At 40.1% G+C, this 24390-nt stretch overlaps 1 protein-coding gene across 1 annotated transcript in view; it reads left to right on the top strand.

Annotated features, from left to right (window-relative positions):
• The first annotated feature begins 3558 nt into the window (after nt 1-3558).
• Nucleotides 3559-24390, top strand: part of LOC132816205 (V-type proton ATPase 116 kDa subunit a 1-like) — a 138521-nt gene continuing 117689 nt past the window's right edge. Inside the window, exons 1-8 of the mRNA XM_060825698.1 lie at nt 3559-3675; nt 4027-4105; nt 4242-4339; nt 5877-6005; nt 11323-11432; nt 18516-18642; nt 19601-19683; nt 19768-19861. Of these exons, the coding sequence (XP_060681681.1) occupies nt 3559-3675; nt 4027-4105; nt 4242-4339; nt 5877-6005; nt 11323-11432; nt 18516-18642; nt 19601-19683; nt 19768-19861 (837 nt within the window). The remainder of the gene's footprint in view (nt 3676-4026; nt 4106-4241; nt 4340-5876; nt 6006-11322; nt 11433-18515; nt 18643-19600; nt 19684-19767; nt 19862-24390) is intronic.

The following is a 24390-nucleotide window of genomic DNA, read 5'->3' on the forward strand; positions in this document are numbered from 1 at the left end:
AAACAGTCTGAGGACAATGAACCCCAGCCATCCACGTCTAGACTAAATATTTTCTTTTGACGTAATCCTGCACCCAGAACTGCATCTGAAAGTAATGATAATGTGAATGATGACCCTCTGCCTCTGTCTTAATACAGTACAGTAACTCAGCAAACACAGAAACCCCTTAAAGTGTTAAATCTATTGTATTATTTGATTTTATCATTTACTTAGATTGTGCTATTATTTGTGATTTTTGCTGATATTTTTGGTGGTTCGCCCCAACCATTTTTCCCATTGGCCCCATTATTTCTATTGCATGATTTTCTATAACATGAGGTTGCACGAGAATGCAGCGATCATGTTAAAACAGAACAGACTGTACTTTCTAATATTCTCCAGACAATCACTCCTGTACACCATTGGTTCTTCCATGTTCAGTCTAATCATTTTCAAATCCTTGTATCACTGTAATCTTTATCAGCCTCTTGTTTTAATCCATAATCTTTTATTCTTCCAGCTCTGGCCCATTGTGCATCTGCATACTGAAGGTCAACGACTAATATTGGAAAGATTTTAGTTTTGAATTGAAAGAAGCATTGGTTGAACCTATGTTCTGTCCATTATTTCTATGTCTATGGATAGCTTCCTGAAGATGAGGTGCAGTATTGCAATGAGAAAACTGGAGAAGAGAGTTAGTTCAACGATGCACCCATGTTTGATCTCAATCTTCACTGAAATTGAGTCAAAGTTGGTTCCGTTAGTGTTGGTGAGGATTATAGCTGATACATCATTGTGGGTGTAGAGATAAGATGGTGATACATTTCTGAGGACACCCAAACTTGAGAAGGTTTCTGCATAAAGCTTCACAGTTGGCAAAGCCACAGGCTTTTTTAACTGAAAGAAACCATGTACAGTGATTGTAAGCAAATGCAAGGAGGAGAATCAATTTGTTGACATAATGAAGATCATGTCTTCAAAGTTTGTGCGAAGATTTGTAGCTCGGGTGCTTGTTGTAGTGGTTCTGTTCGCCGAGCTGTAAGTTTTTGTTGCAAACGTTTCGTCCCCTGGCTAGGAGACATCATCAGTGCTGTGGAGCCTCCTGCGAAGCGCTTCTTTGATGTTTCTTCCGGCATTTATAGTGGTCTGTCCTTGCCACTTCCGGGTGTCAGTTTCAGCTGTCCGCTGTAGTGATTGGTATATTGGGTCCAGAATTCATCCACAAATTCCATCAATAGACACATTGACCTGGACCCAATATACCAATCACTACAGCGGACAGCTGAAACTGACACCCGGAAGCGGCCAGGACAGACCACTATAAATGCCGGAAGAAACATCAAAGAAGCGCTTTGCAGGAGGCTCCACAGCACTGATGATGTCGCCTAGCCAGGGGACGAAACGTTTGCAACAAAAACTTACAGCTCGGCGAACAGAAGCACTACAAGAAGATCATGTCTATTGTGTCTCTTGGTTGAGAAAATCCTGACTTTGACTCTGAAAGGTGTTCCTCAGCCTCTAGAGGAAGTAAATGATAGGAATCTTTCCAAAGATATTCCCAAGTGGAAAACAAGAGATTTCTCTTTAGTCACCGTAACTGGAAGTAACCTTTCTTGAATGTAGTGACAATCACAGCAACACCAACAATCCGCAGAATATCCTCCCTACATTCCATCAACATTAACAGCACTTTTAGTCCCTCAGACTTTTGCAGTCCAGAAATCTTCCCTAAGCCCTTTGATTCTATTCTATCCTCTTGCACCATCAGAAGTCCACAGAAACTAAATCAAATTGACTGCTCTTAACTCTTCTCCCAAATCCTGTATATTGTCCAATCTGCGAGTAAAAGGTGAGGTCTGCAGATGCTGGAGATAAGAGCTGAAAATGTGTTGCTGGTTAAAGTGCAGCAGGTCAGGCAGCATCCAAGGAACAGGAAATTCGATGTTTCGGGCATAAGCCCTTCATCAGGAATCAGATTCCTGATGAAAGCTTTATGCCCGAAACGTCGAATTTCCTGTTCCTTGGATGCTGCCTGACCTGCTGCACTTTAACCAGCAACACATTTTCAGCTCTATTGTCCAATCTGCCCTGTTAAACACTTTAGAACAATCACTTTGACAGAATTGTAAGTTATTATTGTTTGCCTTGAAGCAAAAATAGCCACACAGTCCATAAAGCTAACAAATAAAGCTTGCAGCCATAGGTGACAGATTGGAGGGAAAAGTGAGAAATGAGGGAGTGAACTGGAAACTGGAATAGCAACACAGATAATTGTACATTGATTATAAATGGGACTTGCAAGTTACAGAGATTTCTGAAGCAGCCCAGTCCATCACAAAAAAAACAGCCTTTCCATTGAGTCTATATACACTTCCTGCTGCCTCAGGAAAGCTGCAACATAATCAAAGACCCCTCCCACCCCAGTTACACTTTCTTCCACTGTCTCCCGCCAGGCAGGTACCAGCAGATTTAAGAACAGTTTCTTCACTGCTTATATCAGACTTATGAACAGACTCCTCATCTATTAGAGTTGATTTTTCGCAGCACCTTCTCTCCAGCTGTAACACTACATTCAGCAATCTGTTCTGTTACCCTGATGTACTTATGTAAGGTATGATTTTTCTGGTTAACAAGAGAAACAATACTTTTCACTGTATCACAGTATATGTGACAATAATAAATCAAATCAACTCAAATTAATGTAGCATATTGCTTATTGCACTTTTGCTGACCAAAAGTGTAATGTAAGTAATATGATGCATTTTGGAATTTGTGGAAGTTGCATTCAAATTAAACTTCTTGCCTTTAATGAGTTGAATATATGAGGCTTTGCTTGCTTTTACATTAATATTTACTGGGCCATTGCACAGTAGAATTCATAAGAACAAATCCATTGTATTGCTTTACTGCTCATGTATCTTCCATCGTTTGACACCAGATAAGAATGAACTTAAATAGGTTGACAGATCAGATCGATGATTCTGTCACATTAATTATATTGATTTGTGACAGAAAAGGCCTGGAAAAAGTGTAACTAATACAACCGCTGGGCATGGGCTTTAATTGACTTTTGGTCCTATTTAAGTTAAATACAAACCTACATTATTGATAATACTGCTCTGCACATTACCAGAACTCATTTGTTGGTGATTGCCTCCTTTGTTGGACTCCAACTTGCAAGGTCTGTTTGATTTTATCATAAAATGTAAACAAATGCTTTTATATACTGTTTGTGTAAGCTTCATCATGTCATGAACTTTGAAAATGTTTTTCTATTCAATGAACTGTAAACTTGTTCAAAGGAACGCAATTTTTTCTTTTGTCAGCTAGCCTCCGTTTTCAATAGTATGGAATTTGATTTCGATATAAATTAACCAAGTTGTTAACATTATTTGCTGACTGGCTAAAAATATTCAAGTGCCTTTCATCTTCTTCAATCAATAAAAAAGCAAAAGGCTAAAACATTAATATTTGAAATGATATGTGCTGCTAATTTTTCTTCAGGAAAGAATACTGAGATCAAATACAGCAAAGTGGAGCACTTCACTTTGACTTCCAAGAGATTACTCACAACTGAGAATGGGCTCAATCTTCAGAAGTGAAGAAATGTGCTTGGTTCAACTTTTCGTTCAGGCAGAGGCAGCATACTGTTGTGTTAATGAACTGGGAGAGTTAGGACTTGTACAATTCAGAGACGTGAGTACATTTTACATTATTTAATAAATGATAATGAACTTACTTGTATTTTGTTTACAAAGATGTAAAAAGTGCTACAAATTATATCCAAGCCCTGCAGCCTCCTTAGCCTGCAACTGATGCATGCATGATGAAAATAATGTATAGCTGTCTTGGTTACTTTCCTTTCAAAAATCCAACTGCTTATCACATATCTCCATTACTTATTTAGTGCTTCTAAGTAACTAATTACAAGAATCAATGGAAAAGCAACCTTTTTAATATCGGAGAAACTATGTTATAGAAACTAAAAGAAATATATATCTTTCATACTAGTAATAGCATTTCTTCTGATTTTTCCTAAATTTATAGCTGAATCCAGGAATCATTGCTTTCCAGAGGAAATTTGTGAATGATGTCAGACGATGTGAGGAAATGGAGAGAATTCTACGTAGGTTTCACATCCTAGTTGGATAAGTAAAACCTTCCTTGTGAAATTTATTTTAAGAAATTAATTCGTCATCTTTATTAAAAAATCTGCCAAATGCTTAAGTTTGAATACCATATCTCTTTTTTTCATTTTTCAGGCTTTTTGGAAAAAGAAATTACAAAAGCTAACATTCCAATCATTGAAAGTTCAGAAAATGATAAGGCACCTTGCCCAAGGGATATAATCGAATTGGAGGTATGTATTGATTTCGGCAATTACTGCTTATTCTAATTTACTGATTCTGCAGGAAGTCACATTTCTTCTTTTGTGTTTCAACATAGATTTCTTTCTAATGTACATGTGATTCATTATAAAATGATTACACTCTATTTTTGAGTAATTGTTAAAAAAGCATATCTATATGCCATTGAATTAATATGGGATTATTCTATAAATTAAAATGTGATTTGGTATACTCTGAAGAAATCTTCCATAGTGTAAAGATAATTGTACTTACCAAAAAATAAATAAGATTCTAAATTTCATTTTGAATAATTTAATGTTTATCGCTTCCTATTGATGTATTTATGAGATAATGTGTATTCATTGCATAATACTAAATGAATCAGAGTTCCAGTTTTGATTATATTTTTCCAATCAATTTTTCCTCACACCTTCTTCATTTAATTTTCTAAATCTTTTGTCTTTCAATTCTCTATGGTATCCTTTGACTTACTGTGAGGCTCTGCGCTATGTGACGGTTCAATGACCTCATCCTCTCCAATCTCTGTTCACTGAGGCTGACCAGGAATTGGCAAATTTTATTCAATTAGACGAGACCAGTTAAAAGCAAAAAAGGTTAGAGGTCAGGCCTCTAATGTAATCACAGTCAAACTCCATTATTCACTAAATAGCTACTTTATTTTTGTGGTTTGCACCCCCATTTCACTGGGTTCCTTTTGTACCAGTTTTGAGGCATTACAATTTTGTGACATAACTATTTTTGACTAGTTCAATATTCTAGCAGTATACTAAGAATCATGAGTATTTCTGGCAAGACATAAAGGTGACAATTCTAAAATAATATTGAACAAAATGGAATAAGTTATGATGGAATGAACTATTGCCTTTTCATCATTTATTATTACCTCATGTGCCTGCCAGAAAGGTGGATTGCTAACATTATGGACTGTGATCTTTTGTCATCTAACAAAATTGAGCTATTTACTGTATTTTGTCTTTGGAACTAAAAGTTTTAACAGAGTTTAGAGAAATTGCTTGACATGACACTTTTTTCCAGATATTTACTTCACTATCTGAGTGATTGGCACTACATAACAAAACAAGTAGACACATTTTCATTTTACATCTGATCAAGAACAAGGATTACAATTGTTTTATGATTGCACAGCATTGCTGATGCAAAACTTTAATCCTATAAGTAGTTTTTTCCATCAAAAACAACAAGATTGTAGTTTTAGTCACCACGTTAGGCTTCAGACATTTTCAACTACCTCTTAAAGTATTTGCCTTTCGAAAAGAAACAAATGATTTTTTTTCTGATGTTATTATATTGTCTCTGATGTAAAGAACAATGAATAAGTTATGTATTTTGTTTGCCATTTCAATCAAAAATGGATATTTTCCTCCCCTTTAAAAATGATGCAGAAACATTTCAATCTATTGTCCTTTCAGCAAATCAATTTTAATGAGGTTTATCTGCCCTTCATAAATGTTCTTTGCAAAACTGCAGGGAATTGATGCAGTAAAATTTCCACATTTTCTCATTTAGGTTGCTTTTGAAAAGCTAGAAAAAGAGTTGAAAGAGATCAACACGAACCAAGAAGCTTTGAAAAATAATTGCCTGGAGCTGACAGAGCTAAAGTTTCTTCTTCAGATAACTGAAGATTTCTTTGAAGAGGTATGTCAGTTATTACCACGTATGTATTGAATACATTCATGTTATTGCACCATCATGGAATGACAATTGCTTCGAATGCCATCAGGAGAAGTATTAAAGAGTCCTCTATTTGAGGAAAGGATATTAATACTTAGATTACTTACAGTGTGTAAGCAGGCCCTTCAGCCCAACAAGTCCACACCGACCCACCGAAGAGCAACCCACCCAGACCCATTCCCCTACATTTACCCCTTCATCTAACACTTTAGGCAATTTAGTATGGCCAATTCATCTAACCTGCATATTTTTGGACTGTGGGAGGAAACCGGAGCAAACCCACGCAGACACGGGGAGAATGTGCAAACTCCACACAGACAGTTGCCTGAGGCTGGAATTGAACCCAGGTCTCTGGCGCTGTGAGGCAGCTGTGCTAACCACTGTGCCACTGTACCACCCATACATCCTTTTCTTTTTATCCTTTCACAACAAATGAGCGCTGCTGGTCAGGCCAACACTTATTCTGTACTAATTGCCCTTGAGAGGTGATGCGGAACTATTTTCTTGAACCAATGCTGTCCATGTCATGTAGACACACCCACAGAGCTGTTAGGAAAGGAATTCTGGGATTTTGACCCAGTGACAGTGAAGGAACGATGTTACAGCTCCAAGTCAGGATGGTATGTTATATTGAGGGAAACTTGAAGATGGTAGTGTTGCCATGCAATTGTCTTTCCAGTTGGTAGGGAATTTGGAATTACAAATCTGGAAAGTGATTAAAGGAAGATTGGCAAGTTGTTACAGTGCAATTTGTAGATAGTAGGTACTGCTGCCACTGTGCATTGGAGGTGGAGGGAGTGAATGTTATATGTAGTTGAAGGGTTTCCAATCAAGAGGGTTGTTTGACCTGGATGATGTTGAGCTTCTTGTTTGTTGTTGAAGGTGCTACCATCAGGAAAGTATGCCACCTATATATGCTTTGTAGATGATGGACAGGCCTTGGAGAGTCAAAAAGTGAGTTACTCACTTCAGAATTTCCGTCCTCTGACCTGCCCTTGTAGTCATGATATTTGTACAACTAATCCAGTTCAGTTTTGGTAAATGGTAACTACCAGGATATTGATAGTGAGGAATTCATTAAATTAATATCACTGAAAGCAAATGGACAATTGTTGGATACAGTCTTATTGGAAGTTCGTTACCTGGCATTTATGTGGCACAGAGCTTACTTGTATTGTGACCAGTCCATGAGCAATAGTCCTCAATTTATTATCATTCCAGATAAAATACTCAAAATTGTCAAACCCACCTAACCCACTGGATGAAATGCCCCTCCTTTTTTTTATTTACCTGCTCCCTTGTTGATATCAACTGGGTTAACTAAAAAAAATCTCTTCCCTTGCAAATACCTGTCTTCCACACCTCAATGAATTTATGATCTAAAACAAGCCACTTTTAACATCTTCTTTGAGTCAATGGGTGAGAAGAAATAATAGCACAGTACACATACACACAGAGTAGAAACAAGAAATGTATCCAAAAAAGCCCCAAACAAGTATAAAAGTGAAAAATATGGCAATCAGTCTCCATCTTTTGTAAAGACTACATGATGGAATGTAAAGAGCTGAGTAGTCAAACTCAAGCCTTTTGGTTCAGTGGGTTAGCTGAAATTCTTTTGTCCTGTGTCTGTTTGGACTGACATGTTGACTGTCTGCTAGCATTTGGAGTGATAGCATCCCTTAACATAAGCGTAACCAGCAGATAGTGCTTTGATCATGACCTTCACAGCACACAAGCCATTGAACTTAAGCTTATGATCACGGGTGCCTAGCCCATCCGCACACATGAGCACCTCCAGACCAGGTTTATACCAAAGTTTCTCCCAAACTTTGAACCTTTGTTTTAACTCCTGTCCTTAAAAGGAATGTACTTTTCGCCCGACAGCTTTTATTTTTTATTTTAAAAACATGTTCACAATCTGTGATACTCATAGGAGATTACAGTTCAATTTGGAGTGCTTTTATCCCACTGAAGCTTCCTGACACCTTTAGGTGTGAAATGTCAGGGTTTCTCTCCAAAGAAAAGTCACAAAATTTAAATCCATAGACATTATTGACTGGATCTCCTTTTTTTTTGAAAAAAAAACAAGATGCAATTAAAATTTCAATATGTCCATAGGTAATCAAAAGTTATAACCCACGGTCACGATACTTGTCCCTTATCAGCCTAAGCCTGAATATTGTCCAGATCTTACTGCATATGGAAATGGATTGCTTTAGAACCTGAGGATTGGTCAAAGCTGCTAAATATTGTACAATCATCAGCAACCATCTGCACTTCTGACCTTGTGATGGAAGCAATGAGGCAGATGGGGATGGTTGAGCCCAAGAAGTACCAAGTGAATAAGTGCTACTTGCACTATCAATGATCATTTTTTGATGAGCAGAGGTAAACTGATGGGGCAGTAATTGTCTTGATTGAATTTGTACTGCTTTTTGTTAACAGGACATATGAACAATTTTCCACATTGCCAGGCAGATGCCAGCTTAACAGCTGTGCAGGAAAAGCTTAAGTATGAGGTACAGATGGTTCTACAGCACATGCTACTATCACATACTGTCACTGGAATTTTATTAAGACCAGTAGCCTTTGTAACCATATCACATGGAGTAAATCAAATTGGCTATTGACTGGCATATGTAATGCTGGGGGCATCAAGCAGAGGCTGAGATGGATCATCCACTCAACAATTTTGGCTGAAGGTGGTTGCAAGTGATTCAGCCTTGTCTTTTACACAGATGTGCTGGGCTCTTCCAACATTGAGAATGGGGATGTGTGTGGAACCTCACATTAGTTGTTTAATTTCAGACCCAGATTTATAGGTCATATCCACAATTCAGCCACAGTTTGCATGGTACTCACTTTCACTTGCACTGCAGGTCTGGGAAGGTTATTCATTCTTTTTCAGCACTGACTCAATCTGTTTGCTGACCTCAGCTTCCATCTGTGATCATGCTTTTTTGCTCTCTTCCAGATGTCAAATTAAAGCCCCTGCACTCTCTAATCACTCAGGCAAGATCCATGTATCAATTCATTATGAGGCAATCCTATTGTCACAATTGAGATTGTACCAATAGCCTTTGTAACCATACCACATGGTGTGAATCCAATTGGCAGTTGACTGGCATATTCCTTATGATGGTTAGCAATATTTTATTCTTACAAAACTGGGTGAGAAGTCCCATCCACCTGGGACTGACAGCCAATCACAGACTGGAATCTCTAGAACTCAATAGCACCATTGGGATGACTATGGTTGCTGACTGGAGATTACCGGCTGGAGCCCAGATTTGCTGGAGCTTCTGGCTTCGATGGTCACAGGGAGAAGGAATCCAGAACTTCATTTCTGATCGGATAGGAAGGAAGCAGATAGCTCCCTAGTGCTAACCAAACCACCTTTCCTACCACTTTTCCCACTTCTTTTTAGTGGAGAAAACTCTGCACAGAATTCTAAAAGAATCTGAACAGAGTCAAAATTATTTTAACCTCTTATCACTTAATTTCAACCACCAACCAACCAAGTTCAACTGCAATGATGGGCAATGCCAAGGAAAACTTGTGTGAAAACAGTTTAGTTATCAATTCAGACACACCTAACAGTTCTGACATTGCCCTTGCTCAGCTTCCCTGATTGCAAGCTTAGCAGTTAGGAGCAGAAACTCCGTCATTTCAGGATCTTACAATTCTATCAAATTGATCAAGACTGTAGGAAGTGGAGAGCATAATAAGTGACAGTTGCAGGAAAATACATTTGTCAAAAAAGTCTCCATAGGGCCTGACAGATCAATTTGACTGGAAATATTTGTTAACACTGTTCAAGAACCATTTGTATGAAACATACAACAGATTGGCTCTAGGTGACAGCAACAAATAATTCTTTTTTTCCAGACAGAAAGACAACTGATGAATATATTGCTTTTATCCTGCACAAAATAGGAATCATTTATGTACGTTAGGTTATCCAATTATGATGTGAATGGAGGCAAACTAGAAATTGACATAAGCCCTCAAATTCCATTGTGAAGATTAATGGTGACCAGTTGACCTGCAGTTCACTTGGTTCACAGATTAAAGTTACAATATAAAGATTTTATTCAAGGTGCCAATCAAATTATAAATAGTTAAAGCACTAATATATGTCCAAATATACAAACATCAGCCCATCAGTTCATTCTATAAACAATAAACTCTATGGTGCACTGATCATGACAGATTAGCAGCTATTTATTTTCCACTATTACAACCTTATAACATCTGTGCAGTATAACAATTCACTTTGCTTTTGAAATTAAATTAATGTGGTCAATATCACATGTATTATATTGTATCAGAAAGTTCACCAAATATTTTCAGGCAAGATTATAATGCAAGTACTTGGATAATGTAAGAAATACATTCTGAAGAGGATATTTTAACATTTAGTTACCTGATTCCATCTTTGTTCTTAAAGTACTATCTCACCAATTTCTTGCTTATCCAGTTGCTTTCATAATTATTTCTTTGTGAATAAATCTATTCAGTTTATGCTGAATGATTTTGCTCCACCAGCGTGATGTTTCTTGCTTTCTGCCTTGTGCCTTATATCATAATTGATTAATGAAGTCCTAACACCTATCACATGTATTAAGGTACAGACGAAGCTCTAAGCTATCTTTAGTAACCCTCTTTCTGCTGGAAGGCAGGCCAAACTGCCCATAGTTTCACATATACTGTTTGATGGTAGGTTGATGTAGTAGCTAATATCAAGTGTTATCACCACCTGTTTATTTATAGTATTTTACAGGTTGCATCTAAAAATCTGTGGCCCATTTGTTACATTCCTGCTGCAATTCTAATGGAGTGCATAGGAAGAATGAAAAATAGATAAGGAATCAAGTATAATGGGGCCTTGGAACATGGAGTCAGAAGCATCCAGAAGGGAGAGGCCAGGACAGTGACTCCTAGCATCAGAAATGTTATGCTGCTGATCTTTTAGTCAGAGGTCTCCACTGAGCACCTCACAATCACTTTCATGTTCAGATGGAAAGCTACGTTTTTGGCTTTTGCTACTAGAAGCTTGTTGTTTGTATTTTATCAATTTGTTCTCATAAGGAGAAATGAATTAGACTCTATTATAATGGTTTTGTAAATTAGAATTCTTTATTTGGGCTGCTGTGTATTTACATAATTGTAAAACTAATTTCACATTATAAAAACACAAGCTTTAACTGGCAATAATTGAAAAAATGAAAGCTCTTCCAACATCGAGGTTTTAATGTGTTTTGGGTTTTGTTTTCTCCAGGCAGAATCCCAGTTGTCAGGTTCTGAACTCCCATCTGAAGAGTCTGTCTCTGTAACAGGATGTTCAAGGAGGCTCAGCAGTACAAGTGGAGGAGGACGTCTGAAATTGGGGTAAATCCTGCATTTCACATGCATTTATAAATAGGCTGTATTAAGAGAGAAAGTACCAAAACATGCCCTGAAATACAGCAGCCAGAAACAGCTCAAAATGTGAAGGTACACAGCACATTACACAATTTATATTTCTTTCTTCCCCAGCGAGTAGTGATTGTGACAGAACTCCTTCATCGTGTTTCAGATAATCAGAATCTTTATGATTATGAAATCATCACTAGCACTTTTACAAATTAAATGTAGCTACTGTGAACTCTATTGGAGTGCTGTCAGCTTAAGGGAGAGGGTCTGAAATCCATACCCAATTGTACTGTATGATTTTCTGTTTCTTTTCAACTCCAAACTCTGAGCGTGAAAATATTTGTGACTAAATACCAGTTACTTGGGCTAGCAGTTTTTTCACCTAGCTGTTCATGAGATGATTATTTTATTTCAAACATCTACTTTATTCTTAAAATTATCTTTATATACATACATGATCACTAGAGCAGTTCAGTTCTGTACAGTTTTTGCATATTGGGAACAAACAAACATTGGAGTTTGACTCATCCAACGGTTCCAACCAACCCAAAGGCATTTCTCACCTGTGCAATATATTATTTACATGTATTGAGGCACCAGGAGGGTCTGATAACTGAACAGGCCCCCTTTGTACTTCAGCAGAAAGACCTTAGGTGGTGCTCTTTCTCCATTGTGTCTTAGTGGCAGCTGCCCCAAGCTTTAGTGCACCCCTCAGTGTACAATCCTGCAACACTCAATCAAGGTCAACTCCTCGTTCTGGAAGGCCAGCTGGTGTCAGGCAGACCAAAGAGCATCTTTCAATGAGTTGATGATCCTCCAGGTGCAGTCAATGTTTATCTCAATATATACATCCTGGGGAACAGACCATGTAGCACACAGTCCATGAACAGTAGATGTTGGTGACAAGTTTTCAGTGTCAACCATGTTGTCTCAGTTGGTAGTTTGTGCAGAATAAGCAACTATTACTTCCTATTGCTCGTATTCAGAGCATAGCTCAAGTTTTGTGGTCAGCGGTGAAGTAAGGTTACTCTCAATGGCCTCAAAGAAATCTACACAGAGAACTTCTGTTCATCGTGATGAGAATTTCAACTGTCTGAACATGAGCGCATACATTACCAGTCCTATCATCAAATTACAGTGATATTATCAAGTTGTGAGACTAGCTAATTACTGTATGATCAGCATTCCCTCTAATTTTCTTTTTGGTTGCATGGGGTTCTGAGGTCCCTGCACAGCAGTGACTTTGGGAACGCAACACCGCAATTGGTGTGCCAATGCAAATGACTGTGCATGGCCCCAATAGATGGTACTGTTGGACAAGTCAGGCCCCACAGTGAAATCTGGGTTAATCAATCACATACTTATGTTTTAACATGGTGGTCATTCACTGAAAATATGAGGTTGCAGATTTTATTGAACAATATAACAAGTTTGGTGTACAAAAGGAAAAAGATAAGACAAAATAAACCAAGCTATCTACATATAGAACACAGTTTAAAAAATCTAAAATGCATATTAATCAATGTCTTACCTATTCATCAACACCATCTCTTTACAGTTTCACATCTAGAGAAAGTTCACTTCTCGTTCAAGTCAATGGATTCTTTCTAATTCTTTCTAAATCTTTCCTTGTGAACTGTGAAGTCTTCTTACCAGAAAACTGAGAGCTTAACTCTCTTCAGCTTCTAATAACCTGCAGATTTCTAACCAAGCACATGAAAAAGCTACCTTTCTGCTTAGGTAACTTCCTCCCTGAACTATTCTATACTGTCTTCTAGGTTAAAAACTATATTGTGTTTCTGATCCCAGTCATGGTCCCTTCCAAATTGCTCAATGACTTCTCACCTCTTGTTTTTCTAAAATTGGCCCTTAATTAAATGACAATCAAGCTAATTGGCCTCAATGGTTACACTCCTGACCATAAATCCAGCAGATAACAGAAACTTCCAGGGGTACCTGCTCTCTTACGCATGCATAATTGGGTCATTATTGCAGAAGACTGACTGACCCCTAGGAGTTTTTTAAAAGCCTTCATACAATTAGCTAACATCCACTGTAATTATTCAGAAAGCCACCTTTAAAAGAATGAATTAATAGGTATACATATATAAATCAGACCTGTGCCTGATTTAAACCTTTCATCATATTACCTTCAAGCATTTTTTAGGCCATCCAAACTTGTATATATATTAAAGATCAAATCATACAAGTGTAGGTGGAAGCTGAAATATTGTGAAAAAGGTTTTTTAAAAACGTATAAATAATCAAGTAATGGATCATTACAGAGAATATTAACAGCACTACATGTATTTCTGAGGGATGGATTAGTTGTGCAGCAACAATTATTATTTAGTTTGCCACTAAAATTCCAGTTACATCTCGTTGAACAAGATGTGGCTTTTTGATGAAGTTTCAAATAGCACCAGGAAAGTGGAAACGGGTGAGTTCTCACCAGACATGTTAATGTTGCTGATAGTCAGCTCTGTGTGGGGGCATGTGAGGATTACAGGAGTCAGCAGCAGAGTCTATAGTGTTAGCCTACATCTACATCCTGACATTCTAGTCAGATTCAGAGCGGTACCCAGAAAACTCTGAGTTGATTATTCAAAGCTTAATCACGAGATTAGCAGTGGTTCTAACATTGTCTTTGAGATCTACACTGATTAACTGTTTATCTTAATTGTGAAGGTCCTTTTTATTGGTCATTTTTATTGATTTGACTTCAAAAGGAATAGAATGCACTACTCATTCCAGGAGTTCAGGTTCTTTAGCATTTTTTATCTTGCTGTTACATTGTACAGACCACTAGCTGGTAGGCCACTTTAAAATAATTCAATCCCACAAAAAAATTTACATCACACAAAGTTGTTGGAAAAACTGTTAAATTGTTTCTTTCAGCTTCTGAAACTCTAAGTGAGGTATAAGGATGTAGATAGATCTGCCTTTTTTGGTGCTGCCATTTTCAAATTACTGCTAAATAATCTGTAGAGATAACTATAATCAATTCCAACCTAAGTCATTCAGTCTGTTGCAATAATGTCTGGAGTGATCGCAAATATACAGTCTAAATTCCATACCAATTTCAGCTTATACCTTGAAGGCAAAGAGCTTATTGCTCACCCTGTTCTTGTTATCCAAGGTAACTGACACAAATTATCATGTTTCCCTTTAAAATTATCCAATGAGTTTGGTTAACAGTTGCATTAAGGGTAAATAGCCCAGTGTAGATGACTCTAGAGCAGTTTGTTTTATTTTCCAGATTCCATGCCACAGTATATCCTTGCCCAGAAACATTAGGAGAAAGAATGGAAATGAGTGTTGGTGTAAACATGCAACTTAAATAATGTTTGTTTATTTAAGTTGATAATTACATGGAGTACAACTAAAATATATTGGAAAGGAGGTAATTTGACTCTGGTAAGGCACCAATCAGTTACCTCTGAAAAGTGACCATTCTTCATTTCACCTGAAAGGAGATCAACCTGCTCATCCAAACAGCATTTTACTTCTCCTTGACTGTATCTTACATTTCTCATGTGTGAGTTTACAAAGTAGATGTGCCCAGAAAGTTCAACTATGCAGAATATCAAGTCAAAATATCTGCCCCTACAAATTTCCCAGGGCGAATCATTAGATCGAATTATTATGACCGAGTTTTTAACCATCCTACTTAGGTCAAAGTCATTAAAGCCACATGTGTTGTTAAACATCTGCTCTGGCTGAGATCAGTGAACTCATGATGGACTGGAAATAATTTCTGGTGTGTATCACACAGTATACTTATCTTTAAAGCCGTCAAAGGTTTAAATTAATTGGCATTAAATGGACAGCTTGGTGGGTCAGTGGTTAGCTGGGTTTGATTCCAACCTTAATTGACTGATTGTGTGGAGTTTGCATGTTCTCCTTGTGTCTGTGTGGGTTTTCTCCAGGTGGCCTGGTTTCCTCCCACAGTCCAAAGATGTGCGGGTTAGGTGGATTGGCCATGCTAAATTTCTGGATCAGTGGTGCTGGAAGAGCACAGCAGTTCAGGCAGCATCCAAGGAACAGCGAAATCAACGTTTTGGGCAAAAGCCCCTTTATCAGGAATAAAGGCAGAGAGCCTGAAGCGTGGAGAGATAAGCTAGGGGAGGGTGGGGGTGGGGAGAAAGTAGTATAGAGTACAATAGGTGAGTGGGGGAAGGGGATGTAGGTGATAGGTCAGGGAGGAGAGGGTGGCGTGGATAGGTGGAAAAGGACCTAGGCAAGTCGGACAAGTCCGGACAAGTCATGGGGACAGTGCTGAGCTGGAAGTTTGGAACTGGGATGAGGTGGGGGAAGGGGAAATAAGGAAACTGTTGAAGTACACATTGATGCCATGGGGTTGAAGTGTTCCGAGGCGGAAGATGAGGCGTTCTTCCTCCAGGCATCTGGTGGTAAGGGAGCGGCGGTGAAGGAGGCCCAGGACCTCCATGTCTTCGGCAGAGTGGGAGGGGGAGTTGAAATGTTGGGCCAAGGGGCGGTGTGGTTGATTGGTGCGGGTGTCTCGGAGATGTTCCCTAAAGCGCTCTGCTAGGAGGCGCCCAGTCTCCCCAATGTAGAGGAGACTGCATCGGGAGCAATGGATACAATAAATGATATTAGTGGATGTGCAGGTAAAACTTTGATGGATGTGGACGAATCCTTTAGGGTCTTGGATAGAGGTGAGGGAGGAGGTGTGGGCACAGCTTTTATAGTTCCTGCGGTGGCAGGGAAAGTGCCAGGATGGGAGGGTTGGTTGTAGGGGGGGCGTGGATCTGACCAGGTAGTCACGGAGAGAACGGTCTTTGCGGAAGGCGGAAAGGGGTGGGGAGGGAAATATATCCCTGGTGGTGGGGTCTTTTTGGAGGTGGCGGCAATGTCGGCGGATGATTTGGTTTATGTGAAGGTTTGTAGGGTGGAAGGTGAGTACCAGGGGCGTTCTGTCCTTGTTACGGTTGGAGGGGTGGGGTCTGAGGGCGGAGGTGTGGGATGTGGACGAGATGCGTTGGAGAGCATCTTTAACCACGTGGGAAGGGAAATTGCGGTCTCTAAAGGAGGAGGCCATCTGGTGTGTTCTATGGTGGAACTGGTCCTCCTGGGAGCAGATACGGCGGAGGCGGAGGAGTTGGGAATACGGGATGGCATTTTTTGCAAGAGATAGGATGGGAAGAGGTGTAATCCAGGTAGCTGTGGGAGTCGGTGGGTTTATAAAAAATGTCAATGTCAAGTCGGTCGTCATTAATGGAGATGGAGAGGTCCAGGAAGGGGAGGGAGGTGTCAGAGATGGTCCAGGTAAATTTAGGGTGGATTGTGTTGGTGAAGTTGATGAATTGCTCAAACCCCTATTGGGAGCACGAGGTGGCGCCAATGCAGTCATCAATGTAGCGGAGGAAGAGGTGGGGAGTGGTGCCGGCATAATTACGGAAGATCAACTGTTCTACATAGCCAACAAAGAGACAGACATAGCTGGGGCCCATACGTGTGCCCATGGCTACCCCTTTAGTCTGGAGGAAGTGGGAGGATTCAAAGGAGAAATTGTTAAGGGTGAGGACCAGTTTGGCCAAACAAATGAGAGTGTCGGTGGAAGGGTACTGTTGGGGACGTCTGGAGAGGAAAAAACTGAGGGCTTGGAGGCCCCGGTCATGGCGGATGGAGGTGTAGAGGGATTGGCTATCCATGGTGAAGATGAGGCGGTGGGAGCCAGGAAAATGGAAGTCTTGGAGGAGGTGGAGGGCGTGGGTGGTGTCTTGAACGTATGTGGGGAGTTCCTGGACTAGGGGGGGATAGGACAGTGTCGAGGTAGGTAGAAATGCGTTCAGTGGGGCAGGAGCATGCTGAGACAATGGGTCGGCCAAGGTGGTCAGGCTTGTGGATCTTGGGAAGGAGGTAGAACCAGGCAGGGAGGGGTTCCCGTACTATGAGGTTAGAAACTGTGGGTGGGAGATCTCCTGAGGTGATGAGGTTCTGTATGGTCTGGGAGATGATGGTTTGGTGATGGGGGGTGGGGTCATGGTCGAGGGGGCAGTAGGAAGAGGTGTCCTCGAGTTGGCGTTTGGCTTCAGCGGTGTAGAGGTCAGTGTGCCAGACTACCACTGCGCCCCTTTTATCCACTGGTTTAATGGTGAGGTTGGGATTGGAGCAGAGGAATTGGAGGGCTGTGCATTGTGAGGGTGAGAGGTTGGAGTGGGGGAGGGGGGTAGACAGGTTGAGGCGGGTAATGTCCCAGCGGCAGTTGGAAATTAAGAGGTCGAGGGCAGGTAATAGGCCAGTGCGGGGTGTCCAGGTTGATGCTGTGTGTTGGAGGTGGGCGAAGGGGTCCTCGGAAGGTGGGCGGGAATCCTGATTGTGAAAGTAAGCTCGGAGGCGGAGACGACGGAAGAATTGTTCGACGTCACGGCGTGTATTAAATTCATTGATATGTGGACGGAGGGGGATGAAGGTGAGGGAGAGGTTTGGACGGATGGTCAAAATTCGGCAGGGCTGGGAGCTGGGATCTGGTGTGGGTGTGGAGCTGGGAGTGGGGTCGGAGCCGGTAACTGGAGTGGGTGTGATGGTGGGGGGAATGGGGGTGGAGTCATGAGCAGGGATATTGATACCCTCGGGGTTCTGGGGATGGGGATAGTCACAGTGGAGTCTGTGGGGGGGAGTGTCAGCAGAAAGCAGGTGAATGGCACTGGTGGGGGCAGAAGTGGTGGTGACCACAGCAGTGGGGGGGGGGCAGGTCATTGAGCGTGGGGCATCAGCGATGATGTGAGGGGCGGATGTGATGTCACGTGTGATGGATGAGGAATTGTGAGGGGCAGAAGTGGCTGTGGGAGTGGCCATGATGGGGGCGGAATTGTGTCCAGAGATGTGCAGGCTAGGTAAAGTAGCCATGGGAAATGCAGTGTGACAGTGACAGTGTAAGGTGGTGGATCTTGGTGGGATGCTCTTTAAAGGGTTGATGTTGACTGAATGGGCCAAATGGCTTGCTTCAACACTGCAGGGATTCTATGAAATTGTCTTTGGGTATAATGCATTAAAATGATCTAATCTCAAGTTTTTCTCCCATTTTTTATGCAGTTTTGTGGCTGGAGTGATCCAACGAGAACGGTTTTCTGCTTTTGAAAGATTACTATGGAGGCTGTGTCATGGAAACATTGTCTTACGCCATGTAGAAATCAATGTTCCAGCAGAGGACTGTATGGCTGTAAGAAAAACATTCTGTGCTTAACATGTAATCAATTTGGAGTACTTTACCACTAAATGGATAGAGACAATAAGCTATCACATAATTGATTTTGATAACTACTTGACCAAGAATACAAAAAGGATATGGAAAAAGGGTGGAGAAAAGGAAATAGTACAAACAACTTCAACTGGCACAGGAACAATAGGTTGAATGATCTCCTTCCACACTGTATATTTAGTCAAATATTTTCTATGTATTTATTTCCAGTGGAAACAGGAGGTTAAAAAAAGCCCATTTTCATGATTTATTGAAATATGAATTCTTTCAGCACAGGAAGTACACCAATGGATCATAGACATCTTCTACTGGTGTCAAAGTGGGTTAAACCCATGTATGTTATGATGGATAAAACTGTCCATCAAGCACCATCACTGATGTAACACCCCAAAGTTACCGTTCTGAGACATCATGAGCAGAACTATTTTCAAAAAAGTGGTTGAATGCTAATGTTGGACTCTCAAACAATTACATACAATTCACACAAGGGCCTTCAAGGCAAGATCCTTGCTTTCCTGAATATAATGTAAAGCAATTGAAAAATGAGTTCACTTAGACTATGCAAGTGGTGTGTGTTATAAGCATATTATATCTAAAATATACTAATTGTGAGCCGATTTGGAAGGGGTGGGGAGTGTAAATTTAATCTAAACCATCCATTGGAAGCTGATGAGATTGGACATAACCCTGGTTTTGCACTCCATCTGATTTTGCTCTACATTAAGGTCAGTGAAGAGTTATATTGGATGGATGGTAAAACTCACATCACTATCAATTCTCTACGTCCCCTACATAAGTTCGGTTCCACTTGCCCTCTATTTTGTTTGCAGTCAAACGGATTAATAACTATTTAGTTTTCTGTCAGATTTATACCATTGCTATAAAAAGACTTGCTCAATTAGTTTTTCTTTATCTGCAGAATGAGTTCATCAGTAAAGATGTGTTCATCGTTTTCTTCCAAGGAGAACAGTTCAAAAGCAAAGTGATAAAGATATGCGATGGGTAATTATCCAATGAGTTTGGTTAACAGTTGCATTAAGGGTAAATAGCCCAGTGTAGATGACTCTGCTTTTTTTTATTTTCCAGATTCCATGCCACAGTATATCCTTGCCCAGAAACATTACATGAAAGAATGGAAATGAGTGTTGGTGTAAACATGCAAATTAAGGATCTCCATATGGTATGTTTTGAAGAATTTTATCTAAAGTTGCAAAGGTTGGTTCTCCTGTACAGACAATCATTGGTACCCAGCTGCTGTAGCAAATCTTAATAATGCTGTACCAATCATCCAAGAGGATCATCCAGTTTCCCTGTCTCAGCTCAACTTGCATGTCACAGGTTACAATGGCAGGTTAGCACTTGGATGGGTCTGAATTCTGAAAATTCTGCTGGAATGCAATAAATGAGGTCAATAGCTTTTATCACTGAATGAAGGTGGTTCCTGAAGACTATAATCCAAAATCAAAGCAAGAAATTTAACTCAGCTCCATTTCCACCTACTTCCATATAACCTTTCAATTGTAGCAGAAATGTAAGAACACATTTTGCTAAGGCACAAATGAAGGAATTGCACTATACAACAAGAGGAGGGGCCTGAAAATATATTACGTGGACTTCCTGCCACCCTCCACTTTCCACCAAAGCGTACATAATTTGACATTTGGTGATGCTAGCTAATCTCAGTCATCGCATTTGAGACCGTTAATGGTCATCTCAATATTGGCCTCGATTCTAATACTATGAGAGAAGTTCATGTGAATTGAGAGGCCTAGCAAGGTCATCCTGAGGAACGCAAGGTGGATGGAGGCAAGGTGCATCTTTTTCATGAACCCAATATCAATATTTGGTACACTCCAAGGTCTGTGTTGTGATGTGCTCTCTCTCTCTCTCTCTCTCTCTTGTAGTCATTATTTCAAGAATTCCACCCATATCTCCATACTTTCCTTCCCCACAATGATACACCAGTACTTACCTGGTGCTGGACTCCAGGATTTAGAATCAAGGAACTGTCTATAGTCCCGGTCCTGACCACTGGTGGTGCTGTGGCTGCAAGCTGACAGGCAATCAGATTGACTGGTAGCTCTCGCAGTTGGGATTTCTACTCAAGTGAGGGCTAAAGTCCCATTCCATCATATTAATGTTCTCCTTTGTAATCATTCACATACAAATAGTTTTTTTTCTTATTATATTGCGCTGTACATGAATTAGTTCTGTTGTATTCTCAGACTAACAGATACAACTTACTTCATAGTTCACTCAATGGGGGTCAAATAACTAGCAAAATTACAAATTTAGATACAAAACTCATGAAAGAATGGGAGATTGTAAATTAAAACATACAAGTCAATTGAAAGCAAATATTACAGTCAGTTTAAATTATACTGATACAGAAAATCTATTAAATTCTACTAGTCTTTAGAGGGGAAAATCAATTTTAAACTTATATAGTGGTTTATCAAATTTCCAACAGTGGTTAAATCAAGATGAAGGATTTCTTTGGAGTTTCTTCCGCTCTGCCACAGTAACCTCAGTAAACATTCATTAGAACTCCATTTTACTTTTGCAAAAGAAATTGCTCAGGTTTTATAAGGCTTTTTGGCTGAAATATTTGACAAGTTCAAAGAACTCCTTGTTGCACAGTAAAAATTGTAGAATTCTCATTGTGCATAACACAGTACTGGACTTTGGCCTTAGAAAGTGTGATGTGGTAGAAATAGATAGAATGATCAAGAAAAAGACCAGCTGGGATCAGGCCTGTCCCACATCATGAATTCTAATCCATCAAGGCAAAATCCTTCCTCATTCCCCCAGAGATACAAGAGCTGCTTGGAAAAGCAATCAAGAAATAAAACCAGAACCAGTAAAGGAAAGCACAAAAAAATCACGAAGACGTCTCTTAAATCCCTTCACGTGATTGGAGTCGGCTTAACTGTCAATTATGTTAACTATAATTAACCTCCCACAGTCCAAAGATGTGCAGGTTAGGTGAATTGACCATAGAATATAGAACATTACAGTGCAGTACAGGCCCTTCAGATTGCGCCAACCTGTGGAACCTATCTGAAGCCCATCTATCCTACACTATTCCATTTTTGTCCATATGCCAATCCAATGGCCATTTGAATGCCCTTAAAGTTGGCGAGTCTTCTACTGTTGCAGGCAGGAGACTGGCATGCAAGGCACCTGCCACCTTCCTGCTTCCACCCTGATTAAGACCGCCGTGGCGATCAGGCACTCTCCTGACAGGGAGCACAGGAAGCAAACCTGTCCAGGACTCCCAGAAAGGGGCCTCATTCAAAGGACTCAGTGCCTGATCCTGGGATCCTGCATAGGGAAGTGGAGATTTATGAAGAGTCAATCCCTGGCCTTACTGCCATTTCTCAATATTCATATCCCCATCACCCTGACTTCAGTGTCCCTCTACTGCCACCATCCACCTCTGACTCAGGATCCAGTGACAATGCTTGACCTCAGATTCTGATTGACCAGCAGAGCCTTATGGACAGAACTCTGTCCTAAGGTATAACCTGCTAATATTTTCTTTAGTGCCTGAGTGTCATTTAATACACTCCTCTATAAGTGGCAATGTGAGGCTGTCACCATTCTCCAGGTGCTGGGCAAGATGTGCCCCATCACCACTTTAACACCTCGATTAAATACAGCTCTTTGCTTTGAGAGATGGTTTGAAAGTTATGCCACTTGATTGATTGAGGATATCAATTCAAAAAGAATTTTCATCTTTAAAAAGTCTAGACATACTTGTTTTGTTTCAACTCACTGGAAATATGATTAATTTTTCTTCACTTACTTATATTAAAAATTCTTGAACATAGAGGTTGGAACTTTTAAAAATGATGCAGTAACTAAGACAAAGATCATCAATATTTTTTGGTGTTGACATTTATTCAATTAAGCAATACTGATACTGCCTTTTCAATGTTGATTTCTGTTTTGAGTATTGTGTTGTTAGCCAAGAAAATAAAACCCACTTGTTCAATCCACAAATCTGTTCCCTAGGAACATGAGTCACCTAAGGGTGTACTCAGTACAAAAAAGTTGAAAATTTCTGATAAGAGAGACAAGCAGCCCTTGTATAGTTGTTCTCCCCAACTTTAAACCAGCAAAAAAGAGCTCTGTGGTATTGGTAGTTGGGGCAATGCCAGATTGGCATTAATTGTCCAGGTGCATAGCAGCTTTACAAAGATGGGCTGGGTGCAAGGGATGCCAGTCTATTAATGAATATCTGCTGAATGAGGAGTTGTTTGACAAACGATGCATGGTTGGATGGGACGGAAATTGGATGTGAGGGGTGCGATAGAGGTGTTGCATGTCATTAATGAGATGAGATTGGTAAGGTACAGTAAGAAAACTCGCTTGCAAAAGATCAAATAATGAAGTGTGTGCATAACTACAGAACCAAGGAACGGTGGCTAGATAGAGTTCTTTAAACTGAAGCTGACTTACTTTCAAGTCAGCAGACTCTTCTTGATAATGTGAGTTATTGTTCAGACTGCACCACAGCTGTAGGCTAGGATGTTGAGGAGCTACACAGAGGAATTGGACACTCTGGAAATGGTTTCAAAGGGCTCATGGTCATCATGGGACAGCAAAGCCAGGTGGACAAGCAGTGGGGTCTATGATGAGAAATTAGTTTTCAGTGGATGTGCATCCTACCATAGCCCTTCGACTGTCACTCTTTGCATGTTAGCTTTAACCATATGGAACAGCTTGAGAGCAGGCATCCTGAGGCTGGCAGATTGCACAGGTCATTGATTAAGGGCAGACTTAAGTTGGAAAACATCTTTTCCACTAGTTTTCAATTAATCTCTGGATGTAGGAAATGGATGGTGGGCAGGCAACATTGCTTACCACTGGAAGATAGGGGAGGTAAGTTGGCCAAAGAATACCTGATCATGCAAATTGTTGAGCTGCACCTCGATAAGTTTGGTGTGGGCATATTGGTACCCAACCAGACACAGTATTCTGCAGTTAAGTACATGGTGCCAAGCCCAGAGATTGTTCAGACCTCAGCCTCTGAACCTGAACTGAAGAGTTTGTTGCAGATTTTATTTTTTTCTGCAATCTGGATGAGTTGTTGTCTGAGCATGAAGGTTCTGTTAGGGGTGATCCCTGGTTAAAGATAATGGGGATCCTGCTTCAGTCTTTGGTCATCCTGGGTAATATTCAGTTCCCAATTAGCACTGGCATTGTGAGGGTGAGATGTGCTAGGGACTGTGTTGTTGATGTTGCAAAATTAAGCAACCTCATGATCAAACATTATATTATCGAAGTGTTTTGCACACCATCTACAGAAAGATTAAAGAAGCACACATGAAGCATGCTTACGTTGCCATGATACCTAGATAATATCCATTTAGATTCTATTATTATAGCCTTAGGCTATCGCTGCCAATAATTACCTATTGGGCTAGGCATTGAGCATAAGCTGCTGAGACCATTTACAGGAGTATCTACCTCTGCTGTGCCCTCGAGAACAGCTAAGGCAGACTCAATAATTTGTCATGATCACCATGGCTGGGAATTTGCCCAGAACTTCTTTCCCAGATGTGTGAGTAAGAGAATGAACACATCCCATGAACACACATAGTGAGGCAGGAACAACTCCAAGGAAATTTTCGAACCAAGACTGAGAGTTTGGATTAATTTGAATATTAAATGAAGGTCTGAATTTTCCTCTTTAGATAATGA

The sequence above is a fragment of the Hemiscyllium ocellatum genome, chromosome 5 (genome assembly GCF_020745735.1).
Source record: "Hemiscyllium ocellatum isolate sHemOce1 chromosome 5, sHemOce1.pat.X.cur, whole genome shotgun sequence".
NCBI lineage: Eukaryota > Metazoa > Chordata > Chondrichthyes > Orectolobiformes > Hemiscylliidae > Hemiscyllium > Hemiscyllium ocellatum.